Genomic DNA, 25,447 nt, shown 5'->3' on the forward strand with positions numbered 1-25,447 from the left:
AACACAGTGATTCAGAAAAATGGTCGGTGCTTGAGGAACGAAGTGTCTTAACACTAGGTTCCTTCTGCCTACCCTGATGTGTGCGAGATACAGCGTGAAACTGATTTATTTTATTTAAAAAAAAATGAACAGATAATCGTGTCTCAAGAGATTTAAACTTATAATAGCTTCAGGTTCATCTATGTTTATGTTTCTAAGCTAACCACGATAATAATGATATTAACTGTACATTTACTTAAACAACAGAAACTAATTCTAAAAATTATTTAAAATTAACTACTGTGATTTTTGAAGATTCTCATTTGTAATTCACCGTAATTCATCGTTATATTATATCCATGACTGTTTAGATTGTTCTTTTGGGTTAAAGGTGTATATTCAATAAGTAAAAAAAATATTATAAAATTTTAATCAGATACCACACATCACTGAATGTATATCGCAGCTGCTAACATTACTCCGTATAAAGTTCATTATTTAGCAGGAAACTAAAATCACAACCCTTAAAATAGAACATTTTTAGTAATATAAAAATAGTTTACATATATTTGTAAATAATTCACTACTTTACAAGAATAAGATGAAATGTGAAATTTTATTTGCAAATATATATTTATAAAGTAACCAAGAAACCGCTAAGTTCTATATACAATAGTCAATATTAGGTATTTGTGTTGATTATTTTACTATTTGGCTTAGAAGAACACATACAATCAATCAATTTGTTATTACAAACTAATAAATTTTTTCACTTTTGATATAATAAGCATCACATACATTATACTTTAAACTATATCAATAAATTTTCATATTTAAAAACACATTATATGTATGTTACAACACATTTTACATCAATTTTTGTTAACATCTTATTACTATTCGGTTAATCTGAAAATTATTTTAAAATAAATCAAGACTTACGACTTACTTAATACAAATATAATTCAAATTAATCACAATAATTACTTTAACATTTGAATTTTTACCACTTTCCGTTATTTTGTTACGAGGACAAGACAAATTAAAATGATCTGAAATTATGGATACTTTAAAATAGACTATTCTAGTATATTAATTAATTATCTAACTTATATGGATATGGCAGCGTAACAGATTGTGCCGCCTCCTTCTCCTCTTGCTCTGGCATATAATAGTGTAACTCATAAGACGGTGACAGATCTACATTGATATTTTCACAGTGAGGATCACACATTGGCTTCTGTGGACGTCTTGGCTTGATATCATTATAAAAACCTCGCATGAACGCTCTCGACGAAGCGACATCTCCATGAGTCATGTCACGGTGAATTACACTGTTATTAAACAGAACTGGGTAGTCCGTTTTAAAACTGTCAGTGTCTTGATTGAAGTTATCAACAAATCTCTGTAGGACGTCCTTCCGGAATTGTGAATCGTAGTCAAATCCTTCATCGGCAGTCGTTTTAGGCTTCTCAGCTTCGTAAGTAACTTCCGTTTTAGTAACACCCTGTGTAGGGGCTGCAGTGTACGGAACAAAATCTAGACTTCTATCAAATTCACTATTCTTGGCCGCGACATTTATAAAATCTTTATAATGTCTTATGGCATACGCGTCCCTGTCTAAAGCTCCATCTTCAGCAACCAAAATGTAGCCTGTTCGAGTCGTGAGAGGGGATTGTGTGAGATATAAACTATTCTCGAACTTTGGTTTGGAAGTAACACCATCATTACTCATTTTCAAAGTATTTTGTATATTATAGTGTACCGCGTTCTTAACTGGTGTAGTGGGTTTCACTGTTGATAGAATGTTGTTTGGGGACTCAGTATCTGTGAATGAATTAACTTTGTGTTTAAAATCATTATCATAATCATTGAAGTTAACTTTTTGAGTTGTTAATGGTGGGAAGTACTGTATTGTAGCTATTCTGCCGGGTGGATTAGTAAGAGGGGCCTTAGTGCTTGGCAAGGTGAATTTTGGGAATATATCAGGCGTCGTGTGTATTGTTGTCTTCTTTGAAGTCGAGAATTTTTTAATGTCTATTTTAGCCATATTTAAATAATCAGTGTCATCTTCATCTGTATCATAATATTCGGGAAGTTGGAAAAACTTCTTGTATTTTCGAGAAGTACCTGAGCCTTTATTTATTTTTTGTGATGTTGATGACACAGGTGGCGTGAAGCCTAAGGGTTCTATAGATGAACTTAGTGCTGGGCCCGTAAGTTCTGGGAGTAACGTAGTAGATTGTTCTTCTTTACTTGTATTTTCAACTGAATTACTATTTTCTTCATAATCAACATATACAACGTTGCCAAATGAATCTGTCTTTTTCTTTTTAGATTTCCTTTTCTCAGCCATTTTCTGTAATCTTTCTCTGAGGTCAGGTATAACGTTCTTACTATCACGTTCTGATAAATTGTTCAATTCGGTCTCTGTCTTGTTTTTCAATACTTGAGTGAAAGGCTTAGAAGAATTTGACGGCTTGAATACTATTCCTAAAGAACTTAAACTTTCATTTCTCCAGCTGTTGTCATCAGGATCTCTAACAAATTGCTTTGGAGGCAGAACTTCAATTTTCTTTAATGGTTTATAATTAGGACTAACTGTATATATAGAAAAATCCTTAGATTTTTCTCCGCCGAGGGGTTTTACATTTATCTTTTCACTTGTGGAATTATGGTCTTCGGATGTCCCTTGTTCTTTGATGGTTGCAACACTCAAATTCATGTGTTTCAAATTGTTTTCTATAATTTTTTCTTTTAGAAGTTCTTCCTTAATAATGTCATCATTCTGTAAAATAAAAAGATAACAATTGTTAACTGTTATTGTTTTTATTGCCTTATCTTTCACGTTATATTAGCTTCTTTCGAAAAGAATAACATAAAAACACCTAATAAAAGTTCTAAAATGGTTTTAAATATTACAAAAAAAATACAGTCAATTTCTTACCGTTTGACTTTGTGGTTCCATTTTTCCACCAATTTTTTCTTCTGGGATGTCAGTTTCAGTATCGAACATTGCTCGTAAATTTTCTTTCGGATTTATATTAAGTTCAAAAGTTTCTATAGGAGTTAATTGTTCGCTGAGAGTTGTTTTACCTGATAAGTCTAAATACCCAGCTCTCATTGATTCTACGGTATCCCACTTAGTTGTATCAATTTTTCCCTCTTTCCCTTTTCCCATATTCTCCTTTTTGTCGATTGTTTGCTTAAGTGTGGATGTTAACAAGTCATTTTTTAATTTTTCAAGTGAAGGTATATCTGACGTAACTACATCGTGCAAAGAAACGCTAAACTCTTTAGTTTCTGCTTTGGCCATCTCCTCAATTTTATTAGTTATAGTAACTTCGTCGGATACAGTCGATGATCCTTTTCGGTCGATTGTCGTATATTTTTTCCATTGAGGTAATTCTGAAGTAATCTCTTCAGGTTCCGTTGTTTTAAAAATCAATTTTGAATAATTCTCTGATGACGGCTGACCATTTACATCTATACTTCTTTCTGACGTTGGATTCGTTAACAGGAACTCTGTGACAGATGCGGTAACGAATGTAGATTTATCTGAGAAATTCTCTGTACTAACAGCTATCGAATCAAATCCTCGATCTTCTATACCCTGTATGCTTGTTGTAATAAGCCTTTCGGTCGAGACATTATCTAGAGGACTTTGTAGAGAATTAACACTTGATCTATCGTCATCTCCATATTTATTTTTGTCTATATTATAACTTTTACTAAGATTGTTTTCTGATAAATTCCCTTTTATATTGCTATTTGTTACGTTTGTTTTAACAACTTCTACAAGAGAGGATTCTTCATGGACAAGCACTTGATCTCTGGTGCTGTGACGTAACGTAAAAGCGGCTGGTGTGTCAATACAGGACAGCACAATGACCGAGCTCAACACGAAAAACCTGAAATAGAAATAGCTACATTAATATGACAGCAATTACATTAGTCTTATCTAAACGGGATAATTGATTTCCATAATTGCTTATTGCTTAATCCTTGACTGGACTTGCAATCGTATGCAACCAGTAACCACGCACGTCTCGTAAAGCATGTTTGTATTAGGTCACGCACTACTGCTACTGACTGACCAATTGCACCGTTGTTCTTGTTTTATTTAGAAAGTTTATGAATTTTAACTTTTTTATAAAATATTAACAGAAATATTTGGATTGTTTGTGGCTGAAGACAGTAGGGACAGACCTAACATGTAAAACACTCTACTGTGGTTTATAGTTATAATAAAACAACGTCTCTTTTCAATGACAGCTAATAAACAGTCACTTGTTTATTTATTTTTCTTTTTATTTTAGATATCATTACAACACCCCCACTATATCTAATAATACAAATACACTAAACCATTAAACAATTTGTACACCCAACCTTTCTAGAAATTTATAATGTTTAATGGAACATAAACTTTTAGTAAATAAATCTGCAGGCATTTCAGCAGTTGGCAAATACTTGACATTCACAATATTGTTTGCTACACATTCTCTACAATAATGATATTTAATGTCAATGTGTTTGGTTCTCTTGTGGAAAATTGGATTCACAGTTAACTTTAGAGCACTTTGATTATCATTAGAAAGATCAATACTGTACAATTTATGTGTTATTTCATATTGTAGATTTCGCAAATACACTGCTTCTTTACATGCTTCAGTTATCGCCATATATTCGGCTTCACTACTGGATAAGGCGACAGTTTTCTGTTTCTTTGCCTCCCATGATATAACACAGCCAGATAAAGAAAAACAAACTCCAGTATATGACCTTCTATCAATAATGTTTCCACCCCAATCAGCATCAACAAACCCTTCTATTACTGAGTTTCCATCAGCAGAATACTTTAAACCATAGTCTCTAGTATATTTTAAATATCTCAATAACCGCTTTACATATGCACAATGTTCATAAGAATAACAATTATTAAATTGGCTTAAATATCCAACTGCATATGCAATATCTGGCCTAGTTAAAACTACAAGATACATAAGACTTCCAATTATTTGTTGATATGGAAAACTACCTACACAATGTTCATTCTTGGATACATTTAACTTAATTTCCATTGGAGTCTGAACAGGTTTACATTGTGTCATGTTAAATTTATGCAACAACTGATCAATATAATCTCTCTGACTTAATGTTATTGTTTTCTTACATTTATCAACAGTAACATTGACACCAAGACAGTTTTTTATTTCACCTAAGTCTTTGAGCTTGAAATGACTAGCAAGAACCTGCTTTAAATACTTAGTCTCATTAGTATTATTAGAAAAAATAAAAAAATCATCGACATACAATGCTACAATAGTTTTCAACTGACCTTGCATTTTAGTATACATACATGGTTCTATTTTAGATCTAAAATAACTTATGCTTAACAAACATTCATCTACCTTCCTGTACCACGCTCTTGAGGACTGTTTGAGCCCATAAATGGCTTTCTTTAATTTAAGTACTTGACCCTTTACTGTTCTTTCAGTAAAACCTTTAGGTAAATGCATATAAATAGTTTCCTCAAGAGAACCATTCAGGAAAGCAGTTGTTACATCAAGATGTGTCGTATCCAAACCTAGTTGTACTGACAATGCAAAAAGTAGCCTAAGAGTAGTATGTCTAACTACAGGAGAGAAAATTTCAGTAAAATCTACACCTTCTACTTGTGTAAAGCCTTTAGCAACTAGACGCGCACGATATCTGACTTTATTTTCACTGTCATACTTTTTTCGAAGCACCCACTTGCACTGCACAACCCTACCATCTTTTGGAGCATCACTTAACTCCCACGCATCATTGTCTTTAAAACACTGTAACTCCTCTTTTACAGCCAACTTCCACTGCTCCTTTTCTGGTCCATTTAAAGCATCCTCAAGAGATAAACCTGCCACATCATCCCGTAATTCACTGTCTACACACAGGTTTGATATCCCATATCTTTCTGGAACCTTCTTTATCCGTTGGGGCCGATCTTGCAGTCTTATTTTTATATCATCGTTCAGTGAGCTGTCTGCGTCTTCATAGTCGCTTGGCATGTATGTCTTATCATCATCTTGAAAACTTTCTGTTGAACTTACAGAGCTGTCTTCTCTTGGGATTGGTTCACTTTCTTGTAGTTGTGTATCATCAGTGCTATCCCCCACTGAATCAATATTCTGACTATGCACCTCAATGAGATGTTCAGATTTTGATTCCTTCTCAATGATGATCACATCTCTACTAGTTGTCACACTCCTAGTTTCTGGATTGTAGACTCTATATCCTTTTATATTTTCTGGAAATCCTATCAGGATACATTGATCTGCTTTTTTGTCCCATTTCTTGCGCTTTTCTTTTGCCACATGAACCATCACAGTACTTCCAAATATTCTGATATGACTAATATCTGGTTTGGAGCCAGTCCACAACTCATATGGGGTTTTATTATTCAATGCCGTTGCTACAATTCGATTTTGCAGGTACACTGCAGTATTGGTGGCCTCACCCCAAAATTCTTTTCCTAAATTTGCATCAAAAAGTAAACATCTTGCCTTTTCCACAATTGTACGATTAAATCTTTCACACAATCCATTCTGCTGTGGCGTGTATGGATTGCTCTTTTGATGAATTACACCAGCACTGTTCAAGTAATCTTCAAATTCTTTGCTGCAATACTCTAGACCATTATCACTTCTTAATACTTTGATTGTTTTCTTTGTTTGATTTTCTACCTGAGATTTAAAAATTTTGAAACATTTTAAAGTCTCATTCCTGTGTTTCAGAAAATAAACAAATGTCATACGACTGTAATCATCAACAAACAGTAAGAAGTATCTTGAGCCTCCTATAGATACATTTTCCATAGGCCCACAAATGTCTGTATGCACAATATCTAGTAGATTACTGCTTCGATGTCCTGTGCTTTTAAATGGTAACCGGCATTGTTTCCCTTCACAACATGTTGTGCATGAAGATTTGCTTATGTCAACTTTTTCATCAAGTTTCATACCCTGCACCGCATTCTTCATCTTATTCAAATAATCTTTGTTTACATGTCCTAATCTGCGATGCCATGTTATTCCTGACACCACCGATGCTGCCAAACATTCTTGTTTTAACAGATTGACTTTGTACACTCCGTTCATCAACACTGCTGTGGCAACCAACACATTCTTCTGATTATATACCGAACAACCATCTTCCGTGAAAGATACACTGTTGCCTTTCGTAATCAGTTGGCTTACAGATAACAAATTCGTGGTGAGACTTGGTACACAGAATACGTTTTTCACTATGATGTCGTATTCACGGTTGTCCGTTACTGTCGTTATTTTTACATCGCCAGTACACGATACTGAGACCTTTTCACTATTTGCAACAACAATTTCTTTGCATTGTTCATACTGTGCATTTATAACCCAACTTTCATTTGCTGTAAGATGCATACTCGCGCCAGAGTCGATATACCATTCATCTTTGTAGAAATTTCCACTCAGAAACACTGCGCTAAAAGCATTTGACTGCACTCTTTCCTTATTTATTTTCTTATTTGACGAGTTATTTTCATTATTTGTACATTGGTTTTTATAATGGCCGAACTGTTTACATCGATAGCACTTTATCTGTTTGACGTTTGACGTCGGTAAAGTAGTGTTGCCTACGTCACTTTTTCTGGCCATAGATAAATTCGAATTTTGTTTTCCTCTGTACTTAGAATGAATTGCAAAAGCACCACTAACTTCATTCTCATCATAACTTGCCAAATCCATATCCAGCAATTTCGTTTTGATGGAATCTGCTGTAATAGGTATTCCTGAGTGCTCTATTGCCATAATCATAGGGGAGAAACGATCAGGCAATCCCGCCAACAGCAATGATCCTGTCCACTGGTCATTTATTTCAAATCCTGTTCCGCTGAGCTTCTGTGCAGTATCAATAATCTGCGTCACGTATGACGTCATCGAATTGCAATTCTCTCGGCGAATCGAAATTAAATTCCTTAGTAGACTTATTCTACGTGAAAATCCGTTATCATCGAAAAGTTGTTTAAGCTTATTCCACAATTCACTTGAAGTTTTAACGTTTTTTACATGTACGTACAGAGACGGGTCGATTGTCATTATTAGTTTGGCTTTTGTTTTTGCGTCATCTGCAGTTATTTCTTTTCCTTCTTCTGGCCACACGCAGTGCTTAGTGCCTTCCAAGATTAGAAAATTTTCTGCCGCGAAACACCATTCACTATAATTATTACGCCCCGTTAGCTTTGGTACGTTCACAAAATAGTTTGTCGACATTGTTAAATTTCAATAGGAATATACACTGCTATAATCTGCAAAATACTTGTAATTATCCTTTAACACTTGCGATGCAAAATTCTTGTTAAAATTACAAAATCGCGAAATTTATGAGCGCGGGCCCATAACCTATAATAAAACAACGTCTCTTTTCAATGACAGCTAATAAACAGTCACTTGTTTATTTATTTTTCTTTTTATTTTAGATATCATTACAACAATAGTTAAATATTTTTTTAGCAATACGCTGCATTCTGCACGCGGCAGGATAAGCGGAGGGAACCTGGGATTTTAGTGTCAAGACACTACGTTCCCAGTAAGATAAAACAGTTCCTTTCCCCACTGCCGCTATATTCCCGAGGCATTGCTTATTGAGCATTATTAGCAGAGCGAGGAGGTGATGATATTAAATAATAAATATTTTATCCCCACTCGAAGATATGAAATAGCTCTGGTGTCGAGGCAAAGTGCGGCGTTGAATTCTGCCACTCAACACGCAATGCCTCCAGAATACGGCGGAAAGTAGGGAACGGGTTCCCTCTGCCTCTGCGCGGGATACAGCGTGAAGGTGAATTATGATTTAAATATTTAACTCGGCCGAGTGTGAAAACTAACAACCGTCGCGTTTACAGTCACACGCTTCTACCCCTGCGCCACGACTGTCTTCAGCTATACTTATTTAATCGATACATTGGATAAATCTTTAAAAACTAAAAGGAACCTAGTGTTAAGACACTCCTTACTCTCCGCCGAATTCTGGAGGCGTTACTCAATACGTATTAAGTGACTGATTTCAACGCCATGCTTTGCCTCGACACCAGAGCGAAGAAATAAAAATATTTCAATGGGGATCAAACCCACAACCAGTCGCCTTTACAGTTACATACTTGTGCTCTTGCGCCACGTATGGCCTCTGAATTATTCTTAGTCTTTAAATTATTCTTAAACAACACACTGTTAAATCCTGTTTAATTTTTTTATATGATTATTATAATAATCTTATAAAAAATATATAAATAAAAAAATCTTCGCAAATCACAAAAAATATATCTGATTTAAGTAATTAAGGATGTCTTTAATAGATATCATTGTGCAGCGGAACCGGATGGAAACTTCAGTTGCCTTATGGATGATTTAGTGCTTTACTTTTACATTGATACCATATTATGCTATAGTAAGAACGTGTCTAATTATACAAGGTGGGTGTAAATTCGATTATCGCTCGAGTAAATATTTCATATAATTTTAATGCTACTTTGTTACTTTTTTTAATAATGAATTAATTTCAATTTCTCTGTCTTTGACAAACCACGAGGAAAGGAATTCATGAGGAGTGGCAAAAGCAAATATTAATTGTTATTATTAAACCTGGTATATGCAAGGCAAGGTAAAAAAGTAAATAATATCTTAATAATTAGATAAATATAAAATTTAGATTCTATTAATTAATATGAAATGTGCGGCAGAAGGTGAGGAACGGACACACTAAGTTACCCGGTTCTTTCTGTGCCTTCCCTGCAGAGTGCGGGATCAAATAAATTGAAAAATATTTTTACAATTTATTTTCAGTGAAACTTAAAAACCTGAACATTTGAATACACAATAGACGTAAATATATTTATGTCTAAGCCACCCTCCACCCACGCCATAAGACGCATGTATTTTCTGCCACATAATCGAGACATAGTGTATCGAGAAGGAACTCACCGATGGGAAAAAATGAACATGTGAAAATATACATTTTTCAATACGCATCGGCGAGCCTGAGAATAATAAAATAATACTTTACTTATAACAATAAACCTATTGTCCTCAGTTGTTATAACAAACGCTACACAAACATTACTTGCGTGTTTTTTATTATAACAGAGCAAAATGATAATATTAACATAGGTACTGGAAAAAGTTGTAAATATATGAAAGCGGCTTCTCGCTTTTTTTCCTCTATTACAGAGTAGACAGAGGGTACCTAGTGTTAAGTGTTAAAACTCGGTTTCCTCCTTTCCGCTGAATTTTCGAGACATTGACGCGTGTCTCCAAATACAGCGCCGCGTTTCATTTAACAAAGCGGGGAAAATGAACTCACGACCTTCGCGCTTACAATAAGAATACGTACGCTTACATATCGTAAATAAGGAATAGAAAACTTTCTTAAAGCTTTAACGTTTAACCAGAAAGTGAATCATGAGAGTCAATTCAATTGTCCAGGCTTTTCAGTTTTACTGATAGGAAAATATAAAAATATTTCAATTTTCTTTTATTCCACACATAGCAGAGCAGAGAGAAAGCACCAGATTCTCTACCTAGTGTTTAAACGCCGACACTTAACACGCCATGCCTCCAGAATTCTGCGGAAAGCGGAGAACAGAGTGTCTTAAGACTAGGTTCCCTCTGCCTACCATCTCTTCAATTTGTCGTTTAATAGAAACTAAATATTCACATAACTTAGTTGTGGTAGCAACTCTAGTATTTATATTTGAGAACCAAACCAAATCTACTTGACCACAAAAATATCGTGTTTCTAATCTATCTACTCGTATATATATAAAAATCGAAAGGTCACTCACTCATCACGAAATCTCAGAAACTACATATTCTAGGAATCTGAAATTTTGCATAGGAGTTATTTATAGGACGTAGGTACTCGCTAAGACGGGAATTTGTAATATTCGACTTCTAAGGGGTTCTTTTTGGGGTCGAAAGTTTGTATGAAACTTCGTTACTAATGACATTTGTCTTTGTCATTCGTTACTAAATGCTAGGAGTCTCAAATTTTGCATAGACGTCACTAGGACGTAGCCATGGAGACAGAAATTAATAATAACATAGTTCACGCGGGTGAAACCGCGAGCGGGCCGCTAGTTATTGTATAAAGACCGTAGTGGCGCAGTGATAAGAAATCAGACAAATATTTTCTGCTCCAGTGAAACATAAAAAACTTTCAACTTGGAGACGTCGTCCACAAGCGTGTGACTTCGGTTTGGGATTCGATTCTTACTCGAGGATCGAACCCACAACCTGGGGCATAAAGTGGGGAGTGAAGTGCCCACATGCAAAATACAGCGTGAAGCTAAACAAAGAATTCTTCGCTCTAGTTTCCAGGCAAAGTGCTGCGTTGAATACCGCCACTCGACACGCAATGTCTCCGGCATTCGGTGAAAAGTGGAGACCGAAGTGTTTTGCCAGTGAGGCTAAGAAAAGGACGTTCTTTTCAACTAGTACAAATAAGTAGGTACTCTATGCAGCCAAACGATTTCAATTATGAAAAAATCCATATTGGAGTATAAATCACTTCAAGAACACTTTTTACAACTATTACTAGACAATTGAAGTGTTCTAGAAAACAATATCGAAATCGTATTGTATTATTTAATGAATGCATCCTGCCTCGTATCATACCTTACATATTTAGTGAAGCGAGCCCATCGTCTAAATGGCGATTCAAGTTTTTATATTATAAGTAAAACAAATATAAACAAGTAAAGTCGTGTGGCACGAGTGTACGACTGCAAACGGCTGTAGTTTCGATTCCTACTCGAGAAAATGAAATATCTAATACTTTCATCTCGTCGCTCTGATAACAAAACAAAAGCGTGGCGTTGAGTTCCATCCACTCAACACGCAATGCCTCCAGAATTCGGCAGAAAGTGAGGAACGGCTTCCAGGTTCCCTCTGCCTACCCTGCTTGGTGTGCAACTCTCTCAAATATCAACGGTATTAGCGGTGCGGGGCCGGTGAGTCAGTCAGTAGCGGGGGATGAAAAGTGGTATCTGGAGATCACCTCATTCTTTTAATTTCTTCTCATTTTAAGAACTTGTTCTATTCATTCAATGGAAAACTTACAACAAACACTACGGTAGACGGAGGGAAACTGCGACCCTAGTGTTCGGTTACCATTAAGACACTTCTCAGTAGCGTAGCTAGGGGGATGCGAGCGGGCGTCAAAAGGAAAGGGGCATCAAAGTGTTGTTGCTCTTTATTTATGGCGTTCCGAGCGTGCCAATTCAGCACTAATCACTTCGCCAGTGTCACGTTGAAGGCATCAAAGTCGACGATTATTTTTTTTAAAGGTAGTCAATGTCACATTTTAGTGTCTGACACTTGATCTACGTGAGAGTAGAAGACACTTTGTTTTTTTTTTTAGACCTTAGACCATTTTAAAGGGCATCAAGTCCCCTAAGCCGCACCGGGCAACAATGCCCTGGCTACGCCACTGACACTTCTGTTACCATTTTTTGCCGAATTTTAGAACCATTGCGTGTTCAATGGCGGAACTCAATTTTACCTCGTTGGTAACGAGGTGAAGCGGGAGCGAGAAAATGAAAATGTTAAATATTCCATATTGTAAAGTGGGAATCGGACCCACAACCAGTCGCGTTTACAGCCGCACTGGCCACGACATTGTTTTTTTTATTATAATAAAAAAAGCTAAATGGTTATTAAATCATCGTTCTTCATTTTCAGCTAACTTCTAACACAGCAAGTGTTTCAGACAAGTTTGTTACATATGTACGTACATACACTGCGTGTTAGTATTTTGGATAAATAACTGTTAATTAATGAAGTGAAAAATATTTAGTACTTATATGTAACACCAATGACCCAATAGTAATAGTAGAGTTGTACGTAGCCAGATTTGAATTAGTACAAGTATAGATAGAATATGTACTTTTGCACCAGTTGCACGCAAATATTAACCGACTTTATCAATTTCTCGATTCTGAAACGTGAATGTTGGAACTCCAATGAAGTAAATATATTTTTTAGACACTTAGTTCCCTTCACCTACCAAAAATTAAAATAAAAAAGTCTGTTGGACATTTTCATAAAAAAGCACAAAATTCCGAAACACAAAGTGTAACGGCCTACTTATTCACCTGAACGTGTTACACAGTGACATCTTGGCTGGTCACTATCACAGACTATATCACATGACAGTGGCGATCACGCGCGCTCGCGGCGGTGCCCGATAGATCACTGATCACTGATATACTGTACTATACAATACTATTCTACAGAACAGAACAATCGATGTAATACAGTCGATAATACTTGTTGTGGCCCCATACTGTGCTTGTTTTAATATACGATTTATAAGTATATTCTTTTCGAAGACGATGTTTTCTGCTCTCAGCCCTCCGAGAGACAGAGATCTTAGACGGGTAACCCTCTAGCCGTGGAATCGATCCCTGCCCATTGATATGGCTATGGCATGAGTTGTGTAGGGCTCCAGCTCAGGCAAGTGTTTCGAGTAAATGTGCTGCCAGGGCTATCAGTGCACTCGAGTGCGAGGAATAGGAATGCGAGGCATCGGTACGGCTGTACATCTTGGCTGCGATGGAGACTACATGGTCGTCGATGTCCTCGACACGGAAGTTACGTTTGATAACAACGTTTCTTACCGAGGCGCCTTGATGGCACGCCTCAGGGCAATGTTCTGCACTTACTGCAGCATCAGGGGTTGGCGAGGACTGGTAAGGTCAGACAGGTGTGGCCTCATGTAGGTTTTGTATATCTCCAGGTTTGTGCGCAGCCAGATTTAACCCCCCTTTAACTTAGGGAAGCATAGGAGTAAAGGATTTTTTTGTATAATCATGTTTTATATAATCGATAACGATACAACAATAACGCATTTGCACTTTGAAATGTTGCAAGAGACACAATCAAAGTTTTTGAATGGTCTTTCCCGTTTCCGCATACATATTTAACTTATTTTTAAAAAAGTACAATTACGTCGTTTTTGCACCAAATTAGTATATGGTTTAAATGGGTAGCACCCTTTGGCGCCTCCCAATAAGCGCTGGTTAATGTCTCACTACTTTCTGAAAGTGATGTTCAAATTAATTCTTAACTATGCAATAAATAAGTAAAATAAACCTAAAATTTACTTATAAGTTGATATTCGTGACAATTGTCGCATTGTATACATATATAAAGCCGTCGTGTGGCGTCTCACCAAAACCACGATGGTTATAGGTTCGATTCCCAATTGGGGAAATAAATTTAATAAATTTAAATATTTACATTATTTCCATTTCCCTGCTCTGATAGACCCTGCTCAGTCACCGCGCAATGTCTCGCATATTGGCCAGAAAAGTCGGAAACGGAGTGTCTTAACACTACGTCCAACCTGCCTGTCCTGTTGCGCGAGAAAACGTGTGAAGCTGTATTGCTATCTATATTGGAGATTTATATTTTTAAAATAATTTTAATTAAATTAACATTTAGCCAAATTTATTTATATGCAAAAATCGTTTCATGAAAAATTATGATAACATGTTTAATTAAAGTTAAAAAATATAACTTTATCTTTTTTTGAAGGTTGTTTGGTGAACTTATAAATAAAAATACATTAATTTTTAATAATCATTGGCTATATTTTAAAAATATTGAAATTAAATAAACAACATAAAACACAGTAGTTTTCTTAATAACGCGGCTTTGAACGTCGGCCTTCCTTCTTTGATTTCCATCCGAAGTAAAATCCGATAAGTATTCTAGTATAATTAGAAATAGGAACTAACGATTAAATAAATTATTCAAAACATTAACATTTATAAAGTGTAATTATTATTCATTAATTATAAACATATGCCGTAATTGCGCGCGCATCTCTCGCAATGTGTATGCAGGAAATGTAACGTCCAGTGGTTAGCTGGTTATGTTATCTAACTCAAAGTTGCTCCCGCAATCAGTGGCGGACTAACCCCGTCGGAGGCCCGGGGCGGTGTCGTTGAATGAGGCCCCTCGAATGCCCCCCCCCCCCCCCCCTCCCCGTGTAAAAAAATTTTATAAATCAATTTTTTTTTAATGTACAAATTAGTGTGTATGCTTACTTAGTTTACATCTTGTAATTAATGTTTGAGTTAGACTTGCTTACACATAGAACATTAAAATACTAAATATCAAAAGTACATGTAGTAGAATTTAGCAAAAAAAATCCTCATGTCCTCGAGATAAAAAGACGAATTGGGATAACAATAGAAGCTATCATCCGTGTAAATAACGTATGGAAGAAAAGAGAAATTTGTATCAAAACCGAAATAAGAATGTTACGAACACTGATATTCTCTATTACTACCATTCGATAGATAGGTACAGGTGGAGGCAGATCATCTGCTCTAGATGTAAAACCTGATCACTCTCAAATTCATTGTAAATTTCTACCAGATTATCTAGGACTACAGCCAGAGCGTCATCTGAAGCTTCCATCATAAGCTTACTTCCAATATAGATAATAATTTATCATCATGAGCAAGTTCACACGCTATAGTAATATTAGTTCCGCGTATAAAATAAAATAGACTGAGATCCCAGGACCCTAGTAGACCTACGTCATTTTAGTAAAGCTGAAATTTTGAAGATTACTTACTAGTCTAATAAGTAGGTAAGAGTGGTAGTATGCGTACTTACTAACATGAAAGTGAGGCCCTTTCAAAGATAGCGTCAATTTAAGGTACACGCTCACCTACGTTAAAGTAAAAACGTATTTAAATATATTTTTGAGAAAAATGTAAAAAAAAATATTATAACCCTTTACGTAGGCTTTACTCTTGCCAGACGTCCTAAAGATTGTTTAATATTGGGACAAAATACGTATACTTCTTCTACTTCTTCTTGGCATTAATCTCGTGCTGAGGGTTCTTTTGGAAGAACGTATTCGCGACGGCCAGATCAGACGCAATATAGGTTCTCAGAATATTTTCTCCCTCTGTATTACGAAGTCAGTATCTAAAACCCCCGTGAACATGTTCATACGGCTCAGCAGCCTTACTGACGTGAATTTTCAAATCTTCCCCAACAACAAACAACCATTTCGGTAGACGGTATAGCAAGTAGAACCTCTTCATTCTGCTTTCAGAATGACTCTTTTTTGGACACGCTATAGCCGGCCTGCGGCGCATAAGCACTAAATTAGTTTGTAGTTACGCCCTTAGTTCGCGCCCTGTTATCAGCACCCTTATGCATCAAGCTATTGCAGCGACCATCAGCTTCAAGAAGCCAGTTCTGAAGCTCTTCAGAAAGAACTACTGCCACACAGTTTTTACCTGAGGGTGACCCGGTGTATATAAGGCGGTAACCCTGTCCGTTATTGCGAGGCTTATTGCCCTTCCAGCAAGCTTCCTGGAGGAAAGCACACTGGACCCGAAGTCTTATAAGTACATCTGCGAGTTCTCTGCGTCGTCCGGTTAGAGAGCCAATATTCCACGTTGCAAAGCGGAGTTTCTGTCTGGGTACTAGCGTTTTAAGCAGTGTTCGTACTTGACACGTTGTTGCTTTCCATATTAGCGGCGGATGGCGGTTTTTAAATGGAGCAACTGCCATTTAACTTCCAAAACCACTTTGAAAAATTACGCTATAATTTTACATATATTATTTATGGACTATTTTAAGACCCCTTATAAGCACCTAAACCGATCTGATGGCTCAATCATCCTCCCAGATAGAGATGTACCTTTATTTTGCGCTACTTCTGGAAGGGCCCCACTTTCAGGTTAGTGAGTACGCAAACTTTTATAAAATGACGTCGGTCTGGAGGCCCTAGGAACTTGAAGTAAAAAACTACGAAACTGGAACCACATGCAACCTAAATGGACATTAGAAAGATAAAAGTAATTTTAATTAATATAATGTAAACTACCGGTACAGGCTGCACTAATCCCTGTATTTATTTGTTTATTGGAGGCCCCCTCCAACCTCAAACTTCCTGTTATGTAGATACTATGCGTTTTTTCAAGGGCTTATTTAGATTTGATCAAGGGAATTTGCACCATTTGGAGGCCCCCCTGGACCCAAGGCCCGGGGCGGACCGCCCCCACCGCCCCCCTCTTAGTCCGCCACTGCCCGCAATATCAATATATTATAATAATTAAAAATATTTTATATTAAAATCAAAATTAAATTAAATCAGCTTCATGTTGTATCCTGCACACAGCAGAGAGAACCTAGTGTGAAGACACTCCGTTCCCACTTTCCGCTGAATTCTAGAGGCATTGCGTATTTATTGAGCGGCAGAACTCAACGCCGCGCTATGCTTCGACACCACAGCGAAGATATGGAAATATTTAGCCTTATGTTTAAATGCCGCCTAAATGCCCTATTTTACCTAGTACCAATAAAATTCGAAACGTTTACCAAAATGGATAAATGGTCACCAAATTACGTTTCCTAAAATACTTGTAAATAAATCCAATATTTCTGACTGCCCAAAAAAATATATGGTCGCCCTTAAATCTCACTTCATAGTTCAATATTTTATTTCACAAGGTTTAACTTAGTAATTTTTGCTGGGCTAAAAAAGCTCACGATCACTAGAACATTTTTTAAATACCAAATAATATACTGGGACTGCCAAACATAAATCACTTGTTTATTGTCATATGTTATTGTCATATGACATTATTTAAATTTAACATTAACAGGTCTATAAAGAGCAACCATCGCCCGGTCGGTCCATCAATCAATTATATAAAAGCAATATATAAAATGAAACTTTTATTTTTAAACGATATTGAAATGTCAATGTCAAAAATTAAAACATCCGAATACCGTTGAAATGTCAATTTCAAATTTAAAACAAGCTTTTCGCAAACGCTTCGCTTACTAGTTGCTACTTATTTATATTATAGGTTTATAGTGAAATAATTATATTAAATTTCTCTAAAACTAGAGACGACCTTGTGTATTTTATAAAAAAGTAATAATGGCAGAGTTCAAAACACCTGTTAAAGTTAATAAAACAGTTGAAAGCGGTGAAACAATAACTATACCGCCTTCACCATTCTTAAATAGACTTGGATATGGCACAGGTATTGTTTTATTTTATTTCCAACATAATATATAATAAAATTGCTGCTAAAATAAGTTATAAATATTTTTAAAATGGTTTTTATTTAGGTGTATCAGTAATGCAGCTAGTGAGGTCACCAAAAGCCGGAGAAATACGTTCTCCGTGGGCCTTAAAAATGTTGAACAAACGTGTAAAACCTAACAGAGTGTATACAGAGAGATTGCAAGTGGAAGCGGAACTTCTGAAAAATATGTCTCATCCAAACATAGTGGGGTTTAGAGCATTTAGTAAGGGGAAAATATTGTACTTGGGTATGGAAGCCTGTGACTTGTCTTTAGGAGATATGATTGAAAATAGGGCTGAGGATAGTTGTGAGCCCTTCACTGAAAAACAAATTTTAAAGGTATTTTTTATATAATTTTATTTTAAGTTTGATGCTATGGCAAGCACAGCAGTAGGACAGCATCTGACTATATGTTTAATATTTGTGCATTTGATAGATACTTGAGAAATGATTTTTTTTGTTTCTCTGTTCTGGTAAAAGTCAATCAACTAAATCAAGTTTATATTTTTGAGAGAGCATTGACTCTGTCAACATCATACTAAACATAAAGGAAGGGTGTATTGTGTTCCTGAAGAGCCAAGAATACATCTTTGCATGATTGATTGCTTGATAATGTTCTACAAAAAAACATACCATAACATTTATTTTTCATAGAAAAATATTATGTACATTTTTATTACATTCAGTTTTCTACTTTTATTCTAGATATTGTAATAATATTATCTTCCTACCTGTTCAAGGGTCCTTCTCCCTTTATACTTTCTAATACTTTTACCATTTTTTTTACACCAGGACTTGAAGTTGTGCATTTACAAAGATATTTACAAAATCAGTTTAAATTTAATCATTTCTTAATTTTTTTTCAGGTAGCTGTAGACATAGGGCAAGCTCTAGACTATTTGCACACTAAAATGCAAATTTTACATGGAGACATCAAATCTTATAATATTTTAGTGAATGGTGATTTTGTAACTTGTAAATTATGTGACTTTGGAGTGACCTTGCCTTTAGATGAGAATGGTGTATTTGATAAAGAGAGCCATAAGACTAAAGTGTATTATGGTTTGTATATTTTACTAGTTATTAGCTTTTACCTGACTTTTTTTTAAATTTATTATTACATTAGAAGATACATAGTAAGTTATGCTATGTCCTACAAAACTGTTAATCAGTTTGCCTGTAGGATCTCCACTATACTAGAGGCCAGTAGTGGCTCAGGGACATAAGTGTATGACTATAAAGGCAACATAAAATTGTTGGCGAACATTTAATACTTTTATTTCTAGACCTGACATGCAATGTCTTAAGAATACAGTGAAAAGCAGGAACCGAAGTGTCTAATAAGAATGTAGTTTTCCTTCTGCCTGTCCTCATATATTCAGGTTACAGTGTGAAACTAAAAAAAATACTTTTACCTGTGACTATACATATGTAATAATTAAATTATCAAATTAAAACCTCAACAAATTTTAATTTGCAGGCACAGAGGCGTGGAGTGCCCCAGAGGTGATTCACGGTGGTCAAATAACAAACAAAACTGACATATGGCCTCTGGGACTAACATTCTGGGAGATGATGGCATTGATGGCTCCACACTCATTAGACGAGACACTGGATGAAAGTATGGAACAGAGTTGGGATGAAGATATTTTTAGAGACAAATATGGTATTCGTTTTTTTTTTACTAGTACTTTTTATTTTTGTTTAAACAAGCATATATTTTTATTAATAAATGGGTTAATAATGTTTTTTTTTTCATTAGATAGGTAATAGATATACTCTAAAGGAGTCACATAAATGTTTTGGCAATTGTTTTCAAAAGTTTAGAGGCATTGCGTGTTGTGTGGCGGAACTCAACGCCGCGCTTTGCCTCGACGCCAGAGACGTCGAGTGGGGCTTGAACCCACAGCCAGTTGCATTTACGGGCACACTTTGAGCTAGTGTTCATAAGAAGTCTATAAAGACTTCTAGGTATAAACCTATATTATATTTGTTGTTTCCTATATAAAAATGGTTCTATATTTATATAACTGTTTTGTCACAGGCACTCGTCCCCCACTACCAGCGACCAGCACCCTGGAACACTCCACTTCTCTCTCTCTCTACGCCGCGTGCACGGAGACCCTCCCCGAAAGAAGACCGGACGCGGCGCTCATCGCCACTGCCGCGAGGGAATGTCTGAGCGCTGGTGTCAAAAAAACTTATTTTAAAAAAGATGCAAACCATGTGTAAAAAGTGATTCTACACTACAGACAATTATTGCAATGTCTTAAATATTATTTGTTTTTTCTTTATTTATAGATTTTAAATAGAAAAGAAGATTCATAATTAGAATTCTTTGTATTGCTAGTTAAAAATAATTGTATATTTTATTATGTAAGAGTGTTATAATAAACTTGAAAATTTTAAAATATCTATGTACATTTGTTTCAATAATAATAACAGGATCTCTCCACCTGGTTGTCAGGAGCGTCCATTGATCGTCTTTATATCGAGCCAATGTCCTGCCCATTTACACTTTAGCTTAAGAGCCATGGTAAATGCATGTTGCACTTTATATATGCTTGCTAGTAAACTTATTGGTCTGTAATTCCCTAGGTCCTTGGGATTGCCTTTTTTGTTGAGCAGTATACAGTTTGTGGTGCGCCATTGTTCTGGTACTCTTTCAGAGTCTAGTACCATCTTAAATAATTTCGTTAGGTGGTGAAGTAGAATTGGGGCACCTAGTTTGAAGGCATCGCTTTGCGAACGATCAGGACCAGGGCTTTTCCGAACCTTGAGCTTTCTAATGTGTTCAAACACTTCTCTTTCTTCAATTGAGTTTACTGTTAAGTTTCTGTTCTGCGATACCTCTACAACTTCTATTTTGTTGCCTTCTTTTTGTCTGTATAACAACTAACTTTTTGTCGAATTTTGTTGCGTGCTCAATAACATTGTTTCTTGATTTTGTTCCTCCCTTGTTGGTTTCTAGTTTTTATATCCATGATTTACTTAGTCTTGGTTCCTTATCGTGCTTTTAAATTAGCTTAAATTTCTTGTTATTATTTCATGTCTATTTCGTTTGTTTCAATATAACTACCCAACTCCGCGAATTTGGTTTTAACTTCACAATCGCCGAGGAAATCTTGTGTGAACATACCGCCTAGGTTTGGAATTTTGGACTGAGCATCGAACCCATAACCGTCGAGTTTATAGTCGCACGCTTATGTCCTTGAGCCACGACGATCTCAATTTTTTTAAAATAAATATAATTATTATAGTCTAATATATATTTTGAAAATCTAAATTAATCTTAACATTCCAAACAATATAAAGGAAAAAGTTTAGTAAACTAAAAAAAACAAACTATGTACATATTAAACTTGTGATAAGCGAAGATGTGGGTTCAATCCCGCTAGCTAATATTTTTGGGATGAAATAAAAAAAACACCACTTTTTATCTTAAAATAAGTTTTTATTAACATAAATAAAACTTTAACACATCGACATACACATTGCACTGTACAGTATACATATTATATATGTAAATATATATAACGCCTTCATAATGCAACTGATTTAACTTAAAAAAAGATTCTTTACAATTTTTTTAAAACTGTTCATGTAATATCTATTTAATCATATAAAATATTTTTTTTATAAATTATTTTTAAATGTTTTGAGTTTGATCACTTTCATTATTAGGATGCAATTTACAACGGATAGGAATACAGAATATAGTAGACAGTACTTAGTTAAACAAATAATTATTGTTGCATGGGAAAATTCCATATTTATGTTTAGAGTAAGAAAACTAATTCTATAAATTAACTGATTGCTGCTCTCAAAGGCGTAAATTACAATTTAACTGACATTTATTGGGGAACGGAGTGTCTTAGCTCTAGGTTTCCTCTGTCTACCCTGCTGTGTGCGAGATACAGCGTGAAGCTGATAATCATAATAATATTTGTATTTATTATTATATTTCTAAGTGCGGTGTATTATACCGCCATTTATCTGTCCATCTTGTTTTTCTTTTATAATAAATCTTATTAACAAGACATTTACAATAAAATAAAATTTAAAAAACCCTAAAATTACAAACGTGAATATCTAAACCTTGGAAAAGCAAGTTATTATATTCAATATCACTATTTAGTATCAACAAGTTATTTTCGTACTTGTTCTTAGTTCATTATTGTTAATATTAAAAACAATTTAACAGCAAATAACCAAGTGATATTCTGACATCTGACGCTATACGTTATCCGCAATGACAGAAATTACTCATTATTGCGTCAATTACAAAAGTGTTTATATTTACAAAGTTAACTTATAGGATATTTGGTAAATTAAACAAATATTTGAATAAGATATTACATTTATACGAGTCTATGTGTTCATTATTAAGTTTTATTTAAGTGCGTTTAATATATTTCATACTAGCGGACGCGCGCTTCGCTTGCGTAATTAGGGGTGAATTCTAATAAACCACGAAACATGTGTTCAATGAAATATTTTTAAGTCTAAATTTCAAATTTTATAAAATTTTTATAAATATTTTTCGGAGTTCTAGTGGATGTCCAGATTACGAAAGTAAACTTTTGTCCCAATTTAACGTTTCTACGCACAGCGGTTAAGGCTGTGCGTGCGTCTTACCTCAGTCAGTGAGGACAAGTCCTTTTATATATATAGATAAGGAGTTTCGTATATATTTATATAGGCATGTACTGTTTGTTATAAAATATATTACTCATTATATTATGTAAAATATGTATATAGACAAATATATATTTTATTATACACTTTAAAAGTTGTCAGTGTTCACTATATTTATTTCTATAGTCATTGTGTTAAATTCATTGTTATTTATTTAAAACTCAAATTTTCTATAGGACTTAAATAGTAAAATAAACTATAAATACATATAATCAATACATTTATATTTTACGCTAAAAAAGATATTAAAAAATAAACCAATATATAGAGATTCTAAATTAAAGATTCAACGCAAGTGTTATATTATACAATTGACTAGTTATATTCGACGAAACCCTTTAACGACATCCAAAGATTATAATATTTCTAAGACAATTTACACGTTTTTGAACAGAACAAAAAATTCTTTATTTTCAATGGACATTAATAATGTACTTTTAAATAATTCGTAACACTTAAAATATTACGTAATGCCTCCAGAATTTGGCGGAAAGTGGGAAACGGCAGTGTTTCAAAGGGAACGGAGTGTCTTAAAACTAGTTCTTGAAGTTCCTTCTGCCTACCCCTTGTGCTAAGTGTGGGATATAGCGTGTAGCTAAAGAGATAAAGCTATAGTTTAATAGTTTTATTTTACTGTGGGTCAGTGTATTCCCTACAAACAGTTCAGTTTACGAGATTTTAAAAAAAACCTCCCTCACCAGAGTAGGAATCGAACCCATATCCATTGCATTTACTTTTGCAGAATGTTCCTAAATTAATTTGATTATTTACAGTCTTCGTGCATAAATACCAAGCACCAGGTTAACATATAGGATAGGTATGTATCTATATAAGTAGGTATATATTGTGATAAAATATATTATGTAAAATATGTTATATTATGTTTTTTTTTCCTAAAAGTGAAAACTGTTTTGACCTTGTTTTTCCATTTTAATACAGACATGAAGATAGAAAAGTATTATTAGAAAATAAAACTAAAAACACTTAATTTATTTAAAATCTTCAAAAAAAACTTTTATAATATAAAATATGAGATATGTTGTATAAAAAATGTAAAATGTAGTATTTAGGTATACATTTCTCAATAAACCTATTTTAAAATGACTTAAATATATATAGAACTTTAGTAGTAAAAATAAAAACAGATAAAAATAAGCACAGAAAAAAAAGTATAACTTAAAAAAATAAAATCTGATTTTAGGTGTTAAATTACAAAAGGTAATGATGTTTTAATGTAACCGACAAACGAAATTATGTAGAAGTATGTTTTTATAATATAATAAAGATTTTTGTAACAAAATTTATATTGAGACTGGATATTTGGATATAGGACATAACAACTAGTAAACTAACCGGGTATATAAAAGTTAATAAACAATGGTTTGTAGATAGAAATGAGTACTGCGTAAATTTCGGAATTAAATTTAGTTAAAAACAGTGCAGTACATACTTAAATGTTTAAATTTAATTGTTGCATGTTCTAACAGATCGAATATTTGGTATTATTTTGACTTGATATGATATCAAGACTTTGAAATTAATCGGTCTCAATAGACATACAAACAGTCGGGCAACAAGGTGTAAATCTTATAAGAATTTAATTTTTTTGAGGCACTCTAACTAAACAAACCCCTTATTATAATAAATGTATTTTTATCGGTCACACTAAAACCTCAATCCATTCGCTTACAACATAGACATCCATACAGCATGAGGACGCTCGGGGCACAGGCAGGTTTACCGTCTACAGCTGGCGCAGGTACGCCACCACGTCGCGCTTGCCGGCCGCCGCCGCCGCCTGCAGCGCCGTGAGGCCGGCCGCGTTGCGCGCGCCCCCCGCCCCTCCACCCGCACTGGCCAGCTGCCGCACGCACGCCAGTTGCCCAAACATGGCCGCGCCATGCAGCGCTGTCTGACCGTTCTGCAGGACACATACACACAACGATACACACTCAAAAATAAAATATATATATTTAGATTTTTTTATATATTAAAATTAGATGTAAAGGGTAATCTTATGAAACTAAATTATAAAGAAAATACTAATTAATGTTTTAGTCGTTCGATCGATCTCAGGTGCGTATATGAGGCAAACAAGTACTTCACGCATTCTGCATAATGCATATACTACATGCTGGTCCATCTGTATAAGTATGTTTTCATAAAAGTCCTAACACAATTTCAACATTGAGAATACAGGTATTCAGGGCCTCTATCTATATTTTTTCTCCTCGTATACAACAGAGTAGATAAAAAAAATAGTGTTAGACACTCCGCTTATTTTCGAGACATTACATGATAAATAGTGCCGCCGCATACATATTTTGTAGCAATATGTAAGTAAAAAATTAAGATAAGTTAAGATTATATCATTAATAAAGTGAAAATATAAAAAAGGCTTAATATCTGTTAGATAAATGGAAAACAATTTACAGGCAATAATCCAAGGTTGGGTCTGTATTTGAGCAGTTCTGCGACGACAGACGCATGTCCTTTGTGCGCCGCCTTAAATAATGGCGTCGCACCATCCTGGAAAATATAATATTATATAATCATTAGGTGCCTCGTCATTTTAAGAAAATAATAAAATATTTAGAATAACTAATACTTATAGGTTAATTAATTCAT

General features: G+C 34.8%; 3 protein-coding genes across 3 annotated transcripts in view; 1 reads left to right on the top strand and 2 right to left on the bottom strand.

Moving 5' to 3' along the window:
- Nucleotides 1-393: 393 nt before the first annotated feature.
- LOC146527422 (uncharacterized) lies at nucleotides 394-13,275 on the bottom strand. Its single transcript, XM_085205414.1, has 3 exons — nucleotides 13,145-13,275; nucleotides 2,927-3,890; nucleotides 394-2,767 (listed from the first exon to the last, which is right to left on the bottom strand). Exons 1-3 carry the CDS (start codon nucleotides 13,165-13,167, stop codon nucleotides 1,076-1,078), a joined length of 2,679 nt encoding a protein of 892 aa, XP_085061540.1. The 5' UTR covers nucleotides 13,168-13,275; the 3' UTR covers nucleotides 394-1,075.
- Nucleotides 13,276-17,818: 4,543 nt separating this feature from the next.
- LOC146527423 (lymphokine-activated killer T-cell-originated protein kinase-like) lies at nucleotides 17,819-22,539 on the top strand. The gene is made up of 5 exons (XM_085204689.1): nucleotides 17,819-18,076; nucleotides 18,165-18,460; nucleotides 18,988-19,183; nucleotides 19,602-19,787; nucleotides 20,166-22,539. The coding sequence occupies exons 1-5, from the start codon at nucleotides 17,971-17,973 to the stop codon at nucleotides 20,351-20,353; spliced, it is 972 nt and encodes a 323-aa protein (XP_085060815.1). The 5' UTR covers nucleotides 17,819-17,970; the 3' UTR covers nucleotides 20,354-22,539.
- Nucleotides 21,555-25,447, bottom strand: part of LOC146527424 (uncharacterized) — a 30,356-nt gene continuing 26,463 nt past the window's right edge. The window contains exons 7-8 of the mRNA XM_085204690.1: nucleotides 25,253-25,348; nucleotides 21,555-24,740 (exon numbers count right to left, since the gene is read on the bottom strand). Coding sequence (XP_085060816.1) covers nucleotides 24,564-24,740; nucleotides 25,253-25,348 — 273 coding nt within the window. The 3' untranslated portion in view covers nucleotides 21,555-24,563. The remainder of the gene's footprint in view (nucleotides 24,741-25,252; nucleotides 25,349-25,447) is intronic.

The sequence above is a fragment of the Heliconius melpomene genome, chromosome 20 (assembly GCF_056956725.1).
Source record: "Heliconius melpomene rosina isolate 202511_hmr_F chromosome 20, ASM5695672v1, whole genome shotgun sequence".
NCBI classification, from domain to species: Eukaryota; Metazoa; Arthropoda; class Insecta; order Lepidoptera; family Nymphalidae; genus Heliconius; species Heliconius melpomene.